Source organism: Carassius auratus, chromosome 4, assembly GCF_003368295.1.
Source record: "Carassius auratus strain Wakin chromosome 4, ASM336829v1, whole genome shotgun sequence".
NCBI lineage: Eukaryota > Metazoa > Chordata > Actinopteri > Cypriniformes > Cyprinidae > Carassius > Carassius auratus.
This window is the reverse complement of record NC_039246.1, coordinates 18,778,592-18,800,316: the sequence shown is the minus strand read 5'-3', so window position 1 is coordinate 18,800,316 and position 21,725 is coordinate 18,778,592. Positions and strand designations below refer to the sequence as shown.

Here is a 21,725-nt window from a genome sequence, read left to right as displayed (position 1 = left end):
AGTGATTTGAACAGTGATCCTCTTTAAACATCCAGACATTATGTTGTCTAATTAGATGACACCATGGAGCCGCAGCTATAATTAGACAAGTAATGCTTTGACAGACCAAATTTAAAAAGCCATTAGAGAAATATACAGTAGCTACCTATGATACATATGAAAGCACCAGAGTATGCAAAAGACCACCAAGGTCTTAGGATGTTGTGAGTGGTTGCCAGTAGTGTTGTTTTTGGCGGCCTGCTTTAATTTTAGTCTAGTCTTTGTGTGAAGCTGTCATTTTAGTTTTTCGACCTGACACAGTCCTTGAAGTGAGAAACGGGAAAGAGAAACATTACAAAATAACAACACGAATAAACATGACGAAATAACATTAAGTTTCATCTCGTTTTGGTTAATGAAAATGAAGAGACATTTTAGCATAGTTTTTATTTTGTAAACCACATTTAGTATTGTTTTTATTCATCAACGATATTCATCAACGATATAGTCAGCGTCAAATGTGCAGCATTTATGTCACGTCTCGTCTTCGTCACATGATAAAGGTTCATTGGCAATGATATTTTGTCATAATTTTCATTGACGAAAGCAACACTAATTGCCAGGGTAGTGTTATGTGGTTTCAAAAAATTACCTTTAGCATGTACAGTAAGTGGCTTTTAGCTTGTTTTTAAAGCATTCTGACTGGTTGCTCACTGGCCAAACAGCCCAGAAATACTTGCCTTAGAAAGCCACACCAATGATTGTTTCCCAAACATTTATTTCAGCCGATTAGTGCCACCTTTACTCAACTGTTGGTCAGATAATCTGGGTGTTTTGCCCCAAAATTACACCATTGGTTGAACTCAAATATAAAGTTTAAAGGTCCACTTACAACTATTATCAAGATTTGTACAGTAAAAAAAAAAAAAAACATATTTTAGAAGTAATAGGCTATCTTCTGTCCTGTTTGGACCCCCTTCATTGAAAAGCTCTGTCTGAATAGGCATGGCAGATTTAGTAAACTCGAAAGTGCATGCTTACTGCTATGATTGGCAAACAGTTGTGTATGTTTGACAGCCTACGTCATTCATAGATTGACACTGTTGTGATTTAGGTCAAAAAAGGATAAATACTCAGAACATATCAAACAACCTGTAATAATAGACAAAGCAATAGTGATCACGAAATAAAAACAGTTACTCAACACTTGTGTTGCGACAGTACTATCAGATCCAATAAAGGCGGCACATCACAGCAAAATCCTGCGTCAAATCGTGCCTTGTTTGTAAACGAATCCGCGGTACAATGAAATGAACAAAGGACTAAGTTCTTACTGATATGGTCTGGCACTTGATTAAAAATGAAGTTCATTATTTCGTTCCTGTGTTTGCTGCTCTTGTCATTTACCTACTATGCGTGCTAATCGGTGGGCGGGGCTAAACAGGCAATGATGCAGAAGCAGGCATTGATCTTCTGCGGAGGTAGAGTTTATACACACGATCACTTTGTGTGTTTGTGGCACATTGCCACAACCTATCGCTCTGACAAATTTTAGACTAACAAGAAAGTTTTGAGTTCTGAAACTTGCTGGACATTTTAATAGCACAACGAATTCTTATATCAAAAGATCAAGGAATTTTTAATTCTCAATTCATGACCCCTTTAAATAACATTCTAAAAAAGCACCCTTGAAAACAAACCAGGAAAGAGACTGAATGAGGATTTGGGAAGATGGCAAGTTTATCAGAAGCAGGAACAGGACACAGCAGGCTAAAATGTTCCATTACATTCCTCTGTTCTACGGTGTTTGTGATATCAATGTCACATTAATATTCCAAGCGTTACATTATTACGCCTTATGGATAAAAACACAGCATGATGGAAATCTGTGTTATTCAGTTAAACCGACAGAAGAAACTTATTGTAAATAATTTTTTTCAGTTCTTTTGAGATGAGGTTCCACAAAGGAATGTGCCACTTCATAAAAGGAGGATGGTCATCACTATAAATTAATCTGTGATATAATATAGTATTTTGACATTTTAGCCAATAATATGAAATTCTCTCTCAAAAATCTCTCCCAGCCCATTCATCCAATAGCACTTCAAATCACAGTTTCTCTTTAGCAAATGTAGTGTAGTTCCCCTCACAATGACAGTAAGTACTGAATTCACAATAGGCATGGGGGCGGAGCACACGCGTGAAAAGACCCCCCCATACACCCCACCTTGGAATTTCTTCTCCCCGTGAAGCTCACAGTCCACTTCTCTTCATTGGCATCCCAGCCGGTTCCTCGGACTGTGATGCTTTTTCTCCCCCCACATACCCCTTACCAAATACACCCCTTCAGACCAGCACAAGAAACAAAACTAAAACGCAGAGCTGGATCTATTTAAAGAAGCCTCCGATTCCAAATGTAGCCCCAAGAAAACAAAGACACGCACGACTGAGTTCTTTAGAAGCGATTCAGTGATATGAAACCCGTCCACGCAAAAGGCCCTGCTCACAACACAAGACCTAGTAAAAGCATAACCGGGTTTTGCAGTAAATAACCAAGTTAAACAGCCACATTACCTCGTTTCCATGCATGTTGCCCACGTATTTGAATTCCGGGATGCCCGTTCTGTGTTCTCTGGGATGTTGACCCAGTATTAAGACCCAGAGTTCTCTTCCTAGAGAGACAAAATGTAAATGTTAATCAACTGCAAACAAATGTTTCAATAAGTGAATCGGTACATTTGCAACTGAATTAAGTGCTGTGGATCTTGTGCTGGTCACATGATTAATGTCTTTGTTTTTTCAGTCAACCAGATACTCAAATAATGTTTTTGCACAGCTTGTGCAGGAACCTGGCAACCCAATCCCATGTAATCTCATGTCTAGCTCTCATTCATTCTGTCTGCTTGTCTCTGCCTCGGAGGACTACTGAATATAGAGATCTCATATTCACTGTGCAAGTTGAAGCATGCTTGCATCAGGACAACTTAAAATGGAGATAAATCATTAAGATGGGCTTAAAAGGGAAAGTTAGTCTTCTAAACCATTACAGATAACCGTTTCTGTCTTTTTTGGGATTTTTTTCCAAGGGTGAATTTGATCAAAATTTAAACCATGTAATATTACTACAATTTAATCTAGCTTTCCATTTCCATTGTGTACCTTTACAAAGATTATCCTGAGCCATCCTGAACTCCATAAGTAAGCTGTGGTGTGTGTGGTCCATGTAAAGTTATCTAAGGTGTGGACCTAGTCTCGTAGACAGTCTTTTAGAAAAAATGTCAGGTTCTCCAACAGATTAGCTACTTTTGCATACATTATATTCCTGTAAAATTACTGGATTAACTTTTCTGTTCAAACATAGGGGACAGTGGGGTAAATTGACCCACCTCCTGCATCTTGGCAACTGTTCACTTTTGCTTTCATGTGACGATATATTTGAGTCACACAATTTCTGCCAGACTGTGAAAAGGAGAGACAAGTGGGAGGAGTGTAAGGCACCCATATACTTTTACTATGTAACATTTTTGCATAACAGATGTAATGGCTGTTACATCAAAGCAACTTTATCCAGGTCTAAATATATTTATGATGCATATAGGTGATAAAGCAACATAAAATATTGCAAATCATTTTGACTCAGTTCGGTGTTCATCTTCAGTTCTCTCTTCACAGCAGTTCAGTCAGAGTACATGAATTACCCCGGGATATTGGTTTGTTTGAACTCACATTAAAAAAGTTAACAGCTTAAGAAGGATTAATGCGTATTGGAGACGCGAACAGTTTCAAACTATTCAGTTCGATTTGGTGAACTGGTTCAAAAAGATCCAGTTACATCAAATGATTCGTTCGTGAACCGGATATCACAAACTGATTTGTTTTGAACTCTCACAACAGACACAGAAGAGAAGACAATGCTGAATAAAGTCATAGTTTTTGTTATTTTTGGACCAAAATGTATTTTCGATGCTTCAAAAAATTCTAACTGACCCTCTGATGTCACATGGACTACTTTGATGTTTTTCTTACCTTTCTGGACATGGACAGTATACCGTACACACAGCTTCAATGGAAGGACTGAGAGCTCTCGGACTAAATCTAAAATATCTTAAACTGTGTCCCGAAGGTGAACGGAGGTCTTACGGGTTTGGAACGACATGAGCGTGAGTCATTAATGACATAATTTTCATTTTTGTGTGAACTATCCCTTTAAGGAGAAAATACTCAGCAACTGGTGTTGAAAAATGGATTGGCACATGATTTGTCTAAAAGCATATTAAAAACAACACATAGACTAATAAACATTTCATTTTTGGGTGAACTATCCCTTTAAACTAGGACTTGAACTTACCCTACCATAAGGCACTGAAGTGGAGTTAAATCTGAAGTATAAATTTCAATGTGATATTACACAACTGGTTTAATTTGTTTTATATATGTTTATATATATATTAGGGGTGTAACTGTACGTGTATTCATACCGGAGCGTTTCGGTACAGGGCTTTCAGTACTGTGCACGTGTGAATCACCGAATGACAGAATGCAATATTTTGATTGTGGAACATAGGTACATTTTCGTGTTTCCAAAGAACTTATTAAGTGGTGGAAGTCTGCGGGTTCGGCGCAAATCCTGCCTTGCGGTTGATTCTAAGGCCGGTGACACACTGGCTGCATGTCCTGAGCATGGCGTTTCTGCTGCGTGTCAGTTGTGTGACGGCTGCTTCTCGTTTTCTGTGTCTTTACACACCAGAATTGTGCCTGACGCTTCGCTGGCGAGCTGCTGCTACTGTAGGTGACATAGAAGGAGACCGCCGACAGACCAGGATCTTGTCTTCACGACAACAATATCTATACTTCATGTCGAGCATAAATATAAAGCCTACTGATAAAGGACCTCGTCAACAGTATTGACGGCAAAATAGACTATGTTTGACAGGTGCAATATGCCAGTGTGTCACCGGCCTAAGGTTTTCAAAAGGCATCACGCGAGAGTGAACATCACTACAACTAGGGAAAAAATGATTGTAATTCAAACGCAGCTCCCGTCGGCATTTAAACAGACTTTACAGTTTGGAAAAGTTATATATATATATATATATTTTTAAATAGGAGCAGGCCTACAAGCTGGGATTGGTAATGCTGCACTGTAATCATAGTTATTTATTTATATTTTTCATTATATTTTATTATATGATATTGGTTTGAGACTGAGAGTATTTTATTTAGTGGAGAACTTTGCAGCAGTATTTTATTTCTTATTCTTTTTCATATATATTTTATTAAAAAGTATTTTTTTTTAAATTGTAAACAAATTGTTAAAAAAAAGTTTATAGTAATAAACAACCTGCAGTTTAATGTTTGCACTTCTTTCCCTTACTGTACCAAAAACGGACCGAACCGTGACTTTAAAACCGAGGTACGTACCGAACCCTGATTTTTGCGAACCGTTACACCCCTAATATACAGTATACAGTATATATATATATATATATATATATATATATATATATATATATATATATATATATATATTAGTGCTGTCAATCGATTAAAAAAAATTAACTAATTAATCGCAAAAATTTTTTTAAAATTAATCGCGATTAATCGCAATTAAAAGACTGAAACTTTTTGGATATGTAAATGTAAAATGTAAATAATTAATGTAAACTCAAGACAAAGAAACTATTTAAATTCAAAATATGATTGTTTATTGGAATTTTTGTTTAACTTGTAACACAGATTTTCTCATGTAAACAACATACCTGCAATAAACCATCAGTATCCTCCAAATTAACTGTTGGCTTGAAAGCCATATTTATTACAGAAATAAAAACACAGGCATGTAAGTACCATTTGAATTTCAAAACAATCAATGCCAATAAAAAACAAAAATGATTTCCATGTTGAATTCTAAGTGGACTGCAAAAAAATTCCAAAGTATAGTCATTGCCAGTGCTTTAAGTGGGCCGGTACGCACCAGTACTCAGTACCGCCACTTCCAAATACAGCTCTTGAGCGTACCGCCACCTCTCCGTGCGCCCAGAACGTGCTTGTAGCGTTCCGGTACGCTCATTTGGACATCTGTTTTAATAGAGGTTTTAATCTTTTACCTGCACTGCCGATTTTCAGAGCGCCCTTCACAATGCAGAAAATACTCCGCTACACAATTATTTCGTTATTTTCGTTTAAGCTTATTAACGTTAGCGTTACAGAAAGGTCTGATTTACGCACTGTTACAGTCATTGTTTTTTTTTTTTTTTTTAAACAATGACATTTGAGTTCATGATTTTAATGTTGCTGTTTCTTGTGGCAGACTAAATGAAGAGTAATGTTTCTTGTGGCAGACTGAAGAGTAATCCGGCAGAGTTTTATACTGAAACTTTCCGTCTAAAAGTCCTTCCTTGGTCTTATCCATATTTCTTTGCACGTTGAACACACATAGGCCACAACTGGAAATAAAAAAAACTGCAACCGCGTTAATTGCGTTATTTTTTTTTTACGCGTTAAATATTTCAAATTAATCGAATGCGTTAACGCGCTAATTTTGACAGCACTAATATATATATATATATATATATATATATATATATATATATATATATATATATATATATATATATAATTTGTAGTTTATGTGATAGGGACAGTGTACAAGTCAAATCCTTCTCTGAGAACCAGAAGATTTTTTTCACCACATTATAATTATATATAGGCTATCTTTCCACGTACAGTATCTAATGGCCTGTTCAACAATGCAGAGAAGCTACCATTCCAATAATCTTTTAACTAAATTGTTTAGTTTCAATTACATTTATTCCTTCATTCAAGGTTCAGTTTTTATTTAACTTTATGCAAACTCTCGATTTAGTCAGTTTTTTGGTAAAAACTTTGGTGTTCTACATATTGTTTCAGAATTGCAAAATAATTTGATTGGTTTTATTATGTTCAAGTTAGCTTTAAGAAAAGAACGATGACTGTTTGTAAAATTGTATTTGACATTTTTAAGGGGAAATCATCTGTAAAATTTTACAGGGGTTTGAATCAGATTCAGTCAGATATTCAGTTATACCCAGATGGTTCATCTTACCCACTGACTCGGGTTAGCTTACCCTAACCTGGAGCAAACTGAGCCAGAGGCTTTTTTTGAAAACACAAGAAGCCATATTTTTAGTACCCTTTGTTATAGATGCATTCAACCACATAAGTTTAAAAAATTTAAATAAAAATTTGGCTCATCTTACCCCACTCTCACCTATGTATTATTAGACAACAGAATATCATAAAAAACAGCCCCTGAAACAGGAAATATAGCAGCATACCAACAGCAATTATTTGGGGCTGAATGCGCAATTTATTCAGTTGTTCAAGAGGTCTCAGTTCATAATTTACTTGTAAATCTAACAGTGTCAAATTCTGTGAATGGTTAAACTATTAGAACGTAGACTTCTAACAGTAATTCAGAGCATCCTGTACATGCTCAAGCGTGCATGTCAATATTGCCGCTAAATTCACACATATCCATATAGAACTTTAACAGCTTATTTTGGCATTGTCTGCACTTATTTGACGACATTGTCAGTGAGTCCTGTCCACACACAACCTACAGAAAAATGCAGATTTACAGCCAAGCATCTGTGTCATCAGCAACGTCGATTATCTTCCGGTCGAATAAGCTCCAATGTACTGCAATAATCAGACCTGCTTTTAAATGCACCTGGCCTTTTATTCCCAAAGCAACAGAAAAGTAGGTGTGATCTTGGATATATATTTTTTTATATATTGGATTTAAATTTGACCCCTAAAGTCGGCATCAAATGAAACTTCACCCGTCTATTTTCTAAATGCATGTTTAAGATCATATTGTGAGCAATTTATGTATGGTTAAAAAATTATAATTTTTGACATCATAATGTTTAAATTAGGCATATGTCGGTATCAAATTTTCATGTTGTGATTAATTGCTAATGCTTTTATCATGATATACAGTATGATCACGATATTGAAATTTATTTGCAAAAAAGTGTTGACAGGTTTATTTTTTATTTATTTATTTTTTTTACAAAAATAACTGAACATTTAAAAAACAAAGCAATACCCAATAATTTATAGTTAATTTTACAGAGATTAAAGTGCAAAAGAATTCTAAAGACCAACAGGTAACACTTTACAATAAGATCTAATTAGTTTGTCTTAATGTTTTAACATTCACAATGAGCAATAGCTATATTTGCTAAAGAATTTATTAATCTTTTTAAAAAATAAATACAAATTCAACTCTTAGTTAATGTTAGCTCATTAAATAACAATTGCATCTTTTGATTTTAATAATGTGCTAATGTTGACATTAACTAAGATTAATGAATGTTTAGAATAATTTTTAATTGGCAGTTTAACTAATGAATTAACTAATGTTAACTAATGAAGCCCTAATGCAAAGTTTGACCAAACAATAAAGAATCAAAACACTTTCAAACAATATCTAGGGCATGTTGTAGTCCAGATTAAAATGTAAAAAAGTTAGAAAATAAATAGCCTATTAAGTCTAAATATTTAAGTATGTCAATGTGATGAACACCATAGCAAATAAAAAAATCTCAACGGCTATTTAATTTTTTTTTCTCCAGAAAGTAGTACAGCTGCTTTGTTTCCACGATTTTTGGTGTAACGGCAGCATTTCTGCTGTTCCGCGCTATCTGCTGTAAGAGTGTGAATTTGCACTTTCAGTCAGAGCGTTGCTCACTTGCTCTGCCATGCGCTTCTCATCTAGCTTGTTTATATGGGTGCTTATACATCTTTGATGCAGCTACAGTAATGTTGTACATTGTGACCAGTTGATGGGGAAAAATATTATTATAATGCATTCAAAATTTTGAATAATTTGTACAATTATTCTCTGTAATTTGAAGTATCCACAATAACAATATTTGCATATTCATTATTGTGATATATCGTATTACCAAATACCGACACGTCTTAACATGAAATCCCCACATCTCAGTCTCTGCCCCTCATTTTTTCAATAATCCATTATACTTTGATGTGTCCCAATACGGAAGAAAAGATCTGATGTTACTTCAGTTTCATTGTGACTTTAACAGCAGTTAAAATAATAATAATAATAATAATTTCACAAGAACTGCTCAATTCCACTTTCTTCAATTTCTGAAAATCCAATCAGATCTGAAATCCAATTACTTCTGTTTCTCAAACAAGACAAAATGATGTGCAGAATTACGAATGATTAAAGGATTTCTGCAGTGTAATCTTGATTAAGCCGACACGATTGCCACGATTGGTTGATAATCACCATACAACAGCATTAGTTAATTTGGCCCAACTAATCAAGCATATGAACATTTAATCAGAGATAATCATAGCCAGCCCCCACCTCCCATTCCTGCCCCAGTGGGCAATTGTAACACTGATTAGGCCTAGACGGGGCACTCAACAAACAAGGACGTCCTTCCAGGCTAAGCAGCTGGTGTCCTAGATTACCTCTAGTCAGCTCTTATTTCCTGGCCTTCAATGGGCGACAAGGTGAGATTAAAACAAGGGGTTAGCCTGACGGGGCAAGAGCATACAATGACTACACAAACTGAAGTGATTGGAGAAATGGACTTTACAATCAGTCAGTAACCAAGGCTCCCAAGAGATGGAGAGATGTACAACTTCAATAAGGGTTGCTTTCTTGAAGTGCAAATCCATTAGCTAAATGAAAAGATATGGTAACTCACTGTCCTTGGATTAGCTACAGGCACTACTTGCATCAGTACAATTAGATTTTTAACTGGGAAAGCAGAGGTTTACTTGAGGTTTTAATCAACTAAAGTGGTCCCAAGGGTCAGCCTTGGGGCACACCGCTAGCCTAGAGATGAAGAAAATGAGATTTGTTCTAAAACCTATGAAGAACCACCCACATAGATACAGATGTTGAGAGAACACATACAGTGTGATATTAGAATCTAAATCAATTGGTGAAAAAGACAGAAGAGACTGGGATAGAGACTTGGCAGTGGATGTATTCAACTCGATGGTTTTGTGCTAAGCCAAGAGAGCAACCTGATCCACAGACCGAATAAGTTTAAATGTCACTGACTAGCAGCACTTTCTACTATAAGCCAATGTCTCCATCACTCTGTAATTTTAAACAGAGCAAGGAAAAAAGGGGCTTTAAAATGCAAGGCTTGGTAGATTTTGATGGAATAAAGATATGATAGACTATTATAATTATAGTAATTTAGTTCTTTAAACGCATTTAAAATATTAGTCAAATTACATTTGTTTATACAAACACTACCATTCAGAAAGATTTATATTTTTCTGCAAACAATTAACAATTCTATTAAGTATTTCCTAATATTACTGTTTTACTGTATTTAAGCAAATAAATACAGCCCAAATTTTTCAAAAACTGATTGACCCCACACTTTTGAATAGTATTGTGTATTCATTCACTCAGTCTAGTTTAAAATTTTAAAAGTGGTAAAGTTTTATGCTTCAAAAAGGCAAAATCAAACAGGATGAATCAGAAAAAAACCTTAACCTTTAATGTTGAAAGGATGCCTGAGAATCACTTTCTTTCACTGTTAGAAGTACCATCTTGTCTGTTTCCCACATGCAAATCAAAGGTCAGCTTTATTTGTTATACCAATCTCTAAACACAGGAGCTGCATTGTGCTCCTGTGCGGGCAGTATTTACCAGCTCTGTTTAACTCTGACAGATTGACTGACTGTGGAAAACAGCAAATCTTTAGCTGAACTAATTTTCCGTTTCAAATAACAATTGGGATGAGCAAACTATCCTTTCAAACATCCCCAGACAATACAGACTGCTTTGCAAAACGCTTTCAGTATGACTGTATAGGCATAGAGTAAGACCTTTGAAGCAAAGCATTGTAGCTACCCTGGATCCTTTTGATAGGGTAACAGACTAAAACTGGCTGATCTTTCTGAGCACCTGAGTAGAACCATGGGAAAATAGTGTGAGGTCTATTCAAGTGAGTTGTTCTATCTCACTGTTGATATGAACCGCTTTGCTACACTTCAAGTGGTTTGGTATTTGGCACTGGGAAACTACGAAACAAGAGGTTCAGTCAGAGGCCAAGATCCTAATCGAATGTAGTGTCTAAATTATTAAACTAATTTAGAAGTATTTAAAAAGTATATCAATCTAAAACCTAACTGCACTCTTTCAAAAGTTCAAGGTATCAAAACAACACTGTGGCTTAAATATGCATAAATGCTTATGCAATTGCAACATAAAACTGATTAATACTTCAATCTCAGTAAGGACTTGACCAACATTTAACAGTATTGAAAGGGCTGAGGAGATTGTCTTGGACACCTTTACATAGGACGCTTCAAGAGGAGCCAATATTTTTAAGTAGTCTGCATGCTTAGAGAGATACTGATGTGAATTTTGAAGACAGTGAGAGATTCTCCATGAGTTCCCAATATTGCTTTACAAGTGGCCCTAAACCGTATTTGGACACTTGAGCAAAACCTTTAAATCTACATCCTTCATAAGAAAACAAATGATGTACTGTTATAGCATTTCTCAGAACTAGTTTTCAGTGGATGCATAAAGCTTAACCATAGGCGTGTTTAAAAAAAAAAAAAAAAAAAAAAAAACCTCTCTTTAGGAAAACCAGAAAGGATACTTTTCGACCTAATCTTAAACAGCGTTTCTGTTGATTTATCATTTAAACCCTAACAAACTTCTTTGTGAAATGTTTTGTGAAAGCTTAATTGACACAAGTTTAACATTGTTATCTAATGCAGTAAAGTTCAAATATCACAAAAAGTACCAAATAATATTTGAGGCCAATGTTCATGTAAACAACTGTCAGTTTACATCAACTCACAAAATTGAGAAAGGCATCTGCTTACAAATCCATCAATACAAAAAATTCCAAATCTATTTAATGAAAAACACAAGCGCAAGAGTGCTGTTGATTTGACTGTAGATACACAGCCTTAGTCAGGGTATTTAACCATTTAACTTTGGACAGGAACAAAAAACGACGCTGTGGGGGGTAAAAGTACTGTGCGTTCAATGGATTGTAATGTTGTTCAACAACATACCGATTGTTCAGCTGACAAAAAAAAAAAAAAAAACCCATCTAATCTGAATCTAATGCCGCGTTCCAGGCAACCCATAACCCATGTTCTTCCAACCTTCTACCTGTGAAAGTGCACTGGAACAGCAGTCAAACCCGTGACTTCCCACCTGTGAATTCGTACTAGATTGATGTACTCCCAGTTCCGAGCACTGACGTCACATAGCCCGCGAAATAACAATGACATCCCCTACGGATAATATTGCCTACGGATGGAGTGTTAATTCAAGTGGTACACGTTGAAAAATAGATTTTAGGACAATATAACGTTGCAATAAAATTAATAATCTAGCTACAATTCCTTACACTCAGGAAGTTTGGCGTGACTTGCCTGAAACGCTACAAAATCGTGAGTCGTGGTTTGAAGTCGTGACTTACGGGTTCAAAAACCTGCCTGGAACGCAGCATAACGTCTGCAGGGCTCCTGCCCTCCAGGAATTGTTTTTGACATTCCTCACAGCCTTGTTTCCTTCAATATGGCATCTAACATTTTTAATGTCTATTCAGACCTAAATAGCAAATTATATTGCTTTTCTACAATCGTTACAAAATAAATAGGGGGGGGGGGGGGGGGGGCAAAAAGGTTAGTTGAAAGAAAAGAAGCCAGAGTGCAATGAAATGTACATCTCCAAGCAACATGCCGTAAACCTACAAAAATATTAGCTGGAAATCCTACATTTTCATTCCATTGATTTTTCATTCCAAAGCAACATGGAGCAGGACATCATAACTCATTTGTCTGTCCAAAAATGTGTAAAACGTGTTAATATCTTTTTTTTATTATTATTTAGTGTAAACATCTTAACTTTTTGCTTTAACTTTATTGCTTTTTTTTTATCCTAATGTACCCCGGCTATCTTTGTAAACCAATAAATGAAACGCAAAAAAAGTCACATGCCCACAAGTCTAGAGTCACCATGTCTTAATACACAGACTGACATTCTCGGTCTTGAACTTACAAACACAGACAATATAAACAGAGAGAAGTCCCACTGCCGAGGGATTACATAACCAGAACTAACCATTTTATGCATGTATAAAAAATACACAAATTAAAAGTTCCCCTAGTTCAGTTTTTCCCACCTGCTGAAGCACTCTGCTGGTGTTGTTTGTAGACTCATACAAAAAAAAAAATATATATATATATATTTGTTGCGCAATAAGCTCGCTGATGGACAGCCAGGCTATAAGTTTGAACCTGTTGCATGCATGCATCTGCGACCATATGCCTGCCCTCAAACTGTATAACACTGTGTGCTTTTCTGCAGGAATACATACTGTACAGACAGAGAAGAGTTCAACTCATGGATGCTAAATATAGGAAAATATTGTCAGGTTAATGCCGCACCACAGCTGGTTTACCTTCAACGGACTGTCCGATACTGTGTAGATGTGTGATATCAGAAAACCTCCTGTTGACGTCTTTCAAATACTGCTCCATTTCCATGCTGTTATGATAGCGAAACTCCAGACCGTGAATGGATGACAGCCCGGACCATAAGAACAGGCAGAGCGTGAAGACAAACATCCTTTGAGCCGACACAACTGAAGAGTGTGGAAAACTTTTCTAGAAAACAGAGAACACAATGACGTTATGTACCCTTATCTTAAATCATTTTAATTGACATTGTCTGTCAATATGGATACATATTTATAAAGCCTTGAGGGTTGGAAAAAACATTCACTAAACATGTTTCTTTATATGCCAGGTGTGTACTATTTCCAAAAATGCAATCTCGATAGGCAGCACACTAGGAAATAATTTGATATACAGTATGGACAGAAGAACCCAATGTTGTCTATGCAACATAAACAACTAATATTCAGAATTACCCTTTTTAAAAATAATTCTAAGCATTATATCTGCCTAATTTGTTTTTGGTGCCTGCTTTGTAGGCATCATTACGTACCATAATTAATATTATCCATCTATCTATGCCTAATGCACTAAATAAATACCCTTACAAAAGGTACTGTGGTGGCAACACTGAAACACACATTAATACAATTGTACTGACTTTCACACAGTATTTCAAGGTACTTAAAATAATTGTGTTCACATGATCCACAACATGATGGTGTTGCACCTAACAGGTCAGCAGTAATCTAATATGCCTTAAACAGCAGTAATGGAATATGCTTTCAGATCAAGGTTAATGTTTGTTTGTTTTTAAATGTCAGCCTTTTCTAGGAGCATGTAATATATTCCTATTTGTGTGTGTGTGTGTGTGTGTGTATGTGTGTGTGTGTATTTGTTGAGGACAATAAGGCACCTATGATTGTCATAATTGCAAATTTATGGATAAGGTTAGTAGGTAAAATATTCTTTACATATTTGTGGTGCAGTATACATGTATATGTACACAAAGTCAAAGCAGTGTGTGTATAAACAGACTACAGTATCAACAAATAATTAAAACCACCATTGTGCTCTTTAATTATAAATAAAACATGACATGATTTATAAAAGAAGAAACAAACTGCATTACTTCATAAAGTATACTACTAAATACCCAAACAACTCGAGACGTTGTACTTAGTAGTAATGAGAGTAAACGAGCAGCTTACCTCTCGCGCGTTCTCTGGGACTGTTTAGGTGCTTCTCCTGTTTGTCCAGTTACTCTCTTGTCATAATATCTTACAAGAAGATGTCAATAAAGTGCACACGTTGTCGTCCTGCTCGCGTCATTGAAGAAATGAAGGTGTCTCGTGCCATACCGCAGCCTCGTGTGTGTTTGGTGCAACTGTAGTGACTAATGAGAGGAGGCGGAGCGCTCACACTCACACACACACACACACACACACACAGTCTGAATCAATGACACTTTAACATAACTTACTTGGGGTGTTCGGTGAACTACTGTTTATTAATCTATGTATTAACATTCAGTTTCAAATGTACGTCATACACGTACAGCGACAGGTATTATCTGAAAGCTATTTGCATATTCCAGTATTGCGTGCGTGAAATCTTGACCAATCCAATTTGCATATTCTGCTGCTACTGACTGTTTTATTATATATATATATATATATATAATAATAAAACAATAAAATATACAAAAAAAAAAAAACATTCAAAATTGTAACAATTGCTATGAACAACATTGCAAACACCATACAAGAGGGGAACACAAAGAACGAAAGGAAAATGCTTTGCTGCCAGAATGTTTCACTTTAGACTAATCAGAAGATCTCTTGAATATTTTCTGACAGATTTTAGGTGTAGCACTCATCTCCAGTTACCTGCAGAGTCCCTAGGGGCAACAGTACAACCAGATAAATGACATACCTGTTACTTGAAGCTCATGCTTTACTGCTGAGTTTACTGTAGAGTTACGCATTAGTGAGAACATTAGAAACAGATGTGTATGTTGTCCAAAAGATCACATAAATACATCGCAGTGTAGTTACAAATAAACTTGACATTCGCATTGCCTCCTGATCTAAAAACTGGACCAGTGCTTATGCTTTAAGTGAAAAAACTTTAAGAGCGCCCTACAAGGAAAAGATCCTTTATCAACAAACTTAATCTAGACCTATGTTTTTAAAGAAAACCAGTGACACAAGTACAGTATTTACCTTTTTTTTTCAATACCAGAAGGTGCCCTGAATTCCAGCCCATGACATGTCCTCATACATGAGTCATGTCTAAAGAAGGATGGCACTTTAACTGATCTATAATCTCCTCAAATACTCCAAAATCTTTAACAGTAGCCTACCATTAAGGTACGGTCACAGACACGGTTGAAATCCAGACCTTTCAAAAGAGATTCATGTGACTGTGAATTTTGAATTTGGAGGGTAAAGGATTTCCACACAGATATTTCGCAAAGGACTCAAAGGACAAAAGCTCCTTGGACTGAAAACGACTTCTTTATGAGTTACGCTTCAAAGAATACATTGCTAAACTATTGACAATAGACAATAGACATGAAATATCACAAACACTTGCAAATGTTACCATACCTTTACTCCTAAAAATGGTCATATTCATCCTTGTCTGACGAATTTTCATGGACAAAATCCAGTCATTTCAACAGCATTCCACATGATTGGCGATTTTTGCACGAAGTTGAAAAAATCTTAAAATCTGTATCCATTCAAGCCTACAATACCAGTCTCACTGTAAACCCCCCATAATAGCTCTTGCACATCATTATGTGCTGCGTGTGCAAAAGTGTGTTTATGCATGTGGTTATCTGTGTGCTCAGACGTCTGGAGGTGTTCACCGGAATGTGTCTGTACACATCCACATCTGACAAGAGGTTGTAAGTTATGTATGTTACATAGTTTACAAGTACCTTAAGAAAAGAAATAAGCCAATGTCATGTACAGGTATGGTATCTATGAAATGTCACATTTTGTCAAAAATTTTAAATGAAATTTCTAAAAATAAAAATCAGCTAAACCTAGACCAGTTAGACCAGCGAATAAACCTGATTTCTGTTTCTTTGGGTTGGCCTTGCTCTTTATTTGGCCACTGGTCGGCTCATTTTTAGGTCAGTCTTTATAAACAATGGGTTGCGTCAAACAAATTTGGACAGAGCATTAATCAACAGATCAATCCTCTAGTGAACGCTGACAGGACGCCCATGAATTATGTCATTTTAAACACTCAACAACAAATAGTTTCCAGTGACCTGAAGGCAAAATCTTCTCCTCTATAGTCATCACGTTGTTCCAGAAAATAGTATACACATATACAGTTTCATTTCAACACCTTGTGTCTCGGTTCTTAGCTTTTAGGAAATTCACTTTTCCTGATGTGGCTTAAGTTGACTGTTTTCATAATAAATGAGTGAAATAATTAAATTGAACTGTTTCCATACCTACTGTATGTTCGGCAGAGACAAAGAAGTCACGAGGACTGGATACAATGGCCTGTCTGTATCATGAAATAATAAACATCAATCACTCTTATCATCATGCCCAGAATACAAATATTGTATGGTTGTCAACGCGATTCACTGTTTTGAAAATAACTATGAGAAGTTTCCATATGGCAGCTTTATTAGTAAGTTTGTCTAAGAATTGAGACCATGACCTTTTAAATCGAAAAGGTTTTGACCAAAATGTTCAGTCTAGTGGGTGAAAAACTCAGGCTTTGCCATCCGGGCCTGCAGTTTATTGTCAGTAGAGTCAATAAAGTCATATATAACGAAGATTAAACTTTTATATTGAGCTTTGTTCTGAGTAAAATCCTGCACCAGCCTTACCTACTTCATGAATTGTTAAGTTTGAAATAGATCTCTGGTATCAAATAGCACAATATGTTTAAACAGGAGGAGACATCTGGTGGCTGTAAGAAGAGCATGCATCCAAATATTTAGCAGTCTTTAGAATTTGAACCACTCACATATAAACAAGTGAGATGTCAAAACTCAACTACATATTTCCTGCTCTCACACACACAAAATAGAAGCCACTTTTTTTTTATCACCCCATGCTGTTTTATTAGAGAAGGGGAATGCTAATAATTAAGTTGCATTTAGTAATTTACCAAAGAAACATTCAATTCAACAATCTGAAATGGAACGTTGTCATGAAGTGTTCTAAACCAGTTTATTATACTGCAATGACAAGCCTGGTTCAAGAAAACAATTCGGTGCTAGAGCAGTGAATAAATTAGCTTGCTTGTCCATGAATAAGACATGGGAATAAATTGATAGGATTCTGAATAGCAGACAGGATAACAAAGGGATACATAAGGAGTGTGTGTTGTATTAGGAAATAATTCATCTACTACTGTACATGTTCAGTAGCAAACATATCGGTGTGTATAAATGAATGAATGAGTTGGTAGTATTGTCATGCCATATAATCAAGTCTTGTTGGCCATATAAAAAAAAAACAAAAAAGTACAAGACAAGGGCCATGGCAAGTGATGTTTAGTGAATAATAAATAAAATAAAATGATAAATGATAAACACAGGTCTACCTAATATCCATGTGGTTGGAGGAAACAATTCTGGTAAAGGTTCCAACTGATTTTACCAACAGATCTTCAGTGAGATTAAACTTAAATTTGATAATCTGTTGTAAAAACAAATAAAATAAAATAAAAAAAGATAATAAATTGATCACTTAAAGAATTCCACTGGGTAACAGCACAGGTACAACCAACTTTACACAGCAACTGCATGCTACAAACTACCAGCCATATTATTGAATTATTGGATAGATTTTTGATACAGTAACTACTTGTATAACTTGCACTAGGCATCACGGACATACATTCTTCAGATGAATCTGGATAAATTGTGCCACGTTAACGGTCCCAGTTTACTTAAATGCACCCTTTGTTAAAGACTTCCCTTAATGACAGTAAAACAGTGTTGTAATATTCTGCTTGCTGCATCCAAGGAAGCTTTCAATATTTTCATCAAGCTCTGTTATCAGTTGGTCAATGAAAATGACCCCAGTGAAATGAAAATATTAGATCTACTTGCTGGTAAGTGCAACAGATTTTGAGAACGCAAATACCTATTAATATTCCCTTTCAATTTAAGATTAAATATCTGCATTTTATATATAACCTCAAAAAACAAACCTTACAAACAAGGTTTTTACTTTCACTTGAACACTGTAGTGATGCATTGAAATGCTCTGTCCAACAGTGTTTACATTCACTGTTAGTTGTTCGTAATTTACATATCTAACCTAGACAAATCTTTGTTCTTATAAAATATATTCATAATCAAGGACTAAAGTGTCCTCTAAAACATGCTAATGTCTGAAATGCATTAAAAAAATAGATGATGATTGATCATTAACCCTCTATTTAAATATCTCAGTGTGCTAACCAAAGGAAAAAAAAAATCTCTCTTTGCACATTAAGCTTTGTTATATTGCTCACATCGCCAGTTAATGGTTATATTATGGACAGAAATGTACAAACAAAAGCAACAGTAAATTCTTCAGTCAGCCTTTCATCAGTACAAATGCCTGAAAATGGCAACTCTTGTGTGGTAAGACTTGCCAGACAAATGAACAAACAAACGAACAAATAAAAACGAACGCAAAAAAACATTAAACCAACACAAAACTGCTTGCTAGCCATCACTCATACAGTGTATCCCTCTATCTCAGTCCCTCTTAGAGCAGCATGGACTCCTGCATTGCAAAGGCCTCCTGCGCCTGCCTGTAGTGTGTTCCTCCGAACAGCGGGGGGAGCTGTTGTCTTCCAGAGTGCTCTTGGTAGGGTCCTCTGAAATGGAGCACAGCATCTGAGATATTTGCAGGGGCGAAGTTAAACTCCTGAACGGGGTGAATGGGAGAGAGCTGAGCTTTCTGGAAGCTGGGAGATCGAGGTAGTCCCACAGGAGATCGTGGAGGCCCTGCCTCCATGCCCCCATACCAGCCCTCTCTCCGTCTGTGTGGCTCATAACGCAGTTCTGTGGGCGGGTAAGCTGGAGAGCCCTTCAGTCGGGTGGGTTGTCGCAGGTAATACCCACCCTCTTCAACACTGTCTTTCTGGGACGAAAGCTCGACAGGAGCAATCCTGAGAGGGGGCATGTTTGGGGGTGGCCGTCGGTAGGTTAAGTAGCTGTTGTTCATCAGCATTTTCTCTGGTGAAGGGTCAGACGAGCCACGTCCCGTAGTTGCATAAAGTTGCTCAGTGTATGGCTGGCCATATAGTCTATCCTCCGACTGGGAATCTGAAATGTAGGGAGTGTATACAGGAATCATGCCGGGTGGGTAGTGCAAAGGTGCACGGGGTTCTGGTTTGCTCTGTTTGGGCATTCTAAAGGGAGAGACGCCAGTTCCATCACTAGGGGGGCGGGTGGGACTTCCCTGTCTCAAAGAAGGTCCGGCGTATGGTCGGGAGGGGGGGCGAGAGGGTGGTTTCTCAAGCTCTATAATCGCCATAACCCCTCCGTCTGGTCCTGGGACATTGTCGTATTGCGAGGCGTTGGAGGCACGGTTTGAGCCTGGAACAAATGCTGGAACAAATGCGGTGGCCTCCTCTGGAGTTAGGGAGCTGGGCGAGGGTGGAACACCCATAGTTAGACTCGACTGGCTTTCCCGAAGTGCTGCATTCTTGACTGCTTCAAGTTTGTCCTCTGAAGGCTTGACCCAACGAGGTCCAATGTCCCTGCGCATACTGGATCTAGCATTGGAGTTGTGATTTGCCTGGTTCTTGGACAGTGCCTTCCCACCAGCTGTTGCGCTGCTATGGGTTGGGACCCGTTCCTTTTGAGTGTCCACACCACGTCCATTCCTCTCTCTCTTGTCTGGATGAGGTACCTTGTCCAGGGAGCTGGGTGGCCGACTTTCTTGGTCCCTCTCTGGTGTTCCATCAGTGTCCGGACCAGACTCTGCTTGTTTACTGACACTTGTGGCAGGGCTCGAACCACGACGGGGAAGTCCCTCAACTGTCTTCCTGACCGACTGCCCGTTAGCCACATGATTCGCAAATCCTGGAGGCTCAGGAGGAAGTTGACCTAATGGTTTCTTAGGGAACTCATCCTCCTTACCTGCACATGATAGAGGAATAACCAATCAGTGCTATTATTTGTACAGAAATGTCAAGTATTAAAGACCCCATGAAATTGAAAATGTATAAAATGTTATCTGCATTAAACATGTGCAATCACTCTCTTTTCATTTGAAACAGCTCAAAACATTGATGACTCCTCTTGCACATACAAATTGCTGACCAATAAAATGCTATCTTCTGGAAAACCGCATTTCATGGAGTCTTTTAACCAGGGGTCTCCAAACTCCAAACTGGAGGGCCAGTGTCCTGCAGAGTTTAGCTCCAACCCTAATTAAACACACCTGAATCTAGGCCTGTTTCAGAAATCGCCCCCTTCACGCACAAATAGGACGCTATTTGAAGAAACAGCCATTTGTAGTGGTGTTCGAAACTGTAGTGGACATTCTTGATTACACTCATTCAATCCCACAGTGAAACGCAAACGCAAGTGTACAATCAGTGCACGCTGAACAGCTAGAGAATACCCATAATGCACTGTAAGAGTCGAGTGCCAAATGAATTGCCATATTTCACAGTTTAAATGATTATTAAACAACAAGCACAAACAATGCAGAAGTGGCAGTCACTCTCTCATTTTAATTTACTCCAAGTAAGATAACTTAGTGACCTATAAGGAATACTGAATGAGGGTTTAGGGGGCGATTTCGGATACAGCCAAGGTTTTACTAGGCATACTAGAAACTTCTAGGCAGGTGTGTTGTGGGAAGTTGGAGCTAAACTCTGCAGGACACTGGGCCTCCAGGACTGAGTTTGGAGACCCTTGTTTTAAACAGTCAGAATATAAACAAACACTGAAGTGCAAGACTCATGCAGCTGAATGTCTTTTAGAAAAACCAAACTGGCAAATAAAACAAGAGTTACAGTTGACGCTTATTTCAAATAAAACCAAAGCACAAACAACCATGGCTGGTGTCAAATCAAAGCTCAGACTGGGAACAACGGAGGAGTCAAGAAGCTAAAAGTATGAATGAAAATATTATCACAACACTTACAGTTCAAGACTGACTGTGAACATATGAACCATGTGGAGAAAAGATGTGTTAGGTAACATTTTGGAACACACAGCATGTGCACAATATTCACGTTCGCAGTGAAGAAAACGGAAGAAAACGTCAAGGGAGTGATGA

General features: G+C 37.1%; 2 protein-coding genes across 4 annotated transcripts in view; both read right to left on the bottom strand.

The window, feature by feature from the left end:
- The window catches only part of LOC113061649 (carboxypeptidase M-like), a 43,984-nt gene extending 29,145 nt beyond the window's left edge, over positions 1–14,839 (bottom strand). The window contains exons 1-3 of the mRNA XM_026230962.1: positions 14,664–14,839; positions 13,458–13,662; positions 2,554–2,651 (exon numbers count right to left, since the gene is read on the bottom strand). Coding sequence (XP_026086747.1) covers positions 2,554–2,651; positions 13,458–13,623 — 264 coding nt within the window. The 5' untranslated portion in view covers positions 13,624–13,662; positions 14,664–14,839. The remainder of the gene's footprint in view (positions 1–2,553; positions 2,652–13,457; positions 13,663–14,663) is intronic.
- A 2,685-nt stretch (positions 14,840–17,524) lies between these two features.
- The window catches only part of usp6nl (USP6 N-terminal like), a 55,964-nt gene continuing 51,763 nt past the window's right edge, over positions 17,525–21,725 (bottom strand). For all 3 annotated transcript variants that reach the window (XM_026230751.1, XM_026230736.1, XM_026230744.1), the window contains one exon: positions 17,525–20,575. In XM_026230751.1, coding sequence (XP_026086536.1) covers positions 19,194–20,575 — 1,382 coding nt within the window. In that variant the 3' untranslated portion in view covers positions 17,525–19,193. The remainder of the gene's footprint in view (positions 20,576–21,725) is intronic.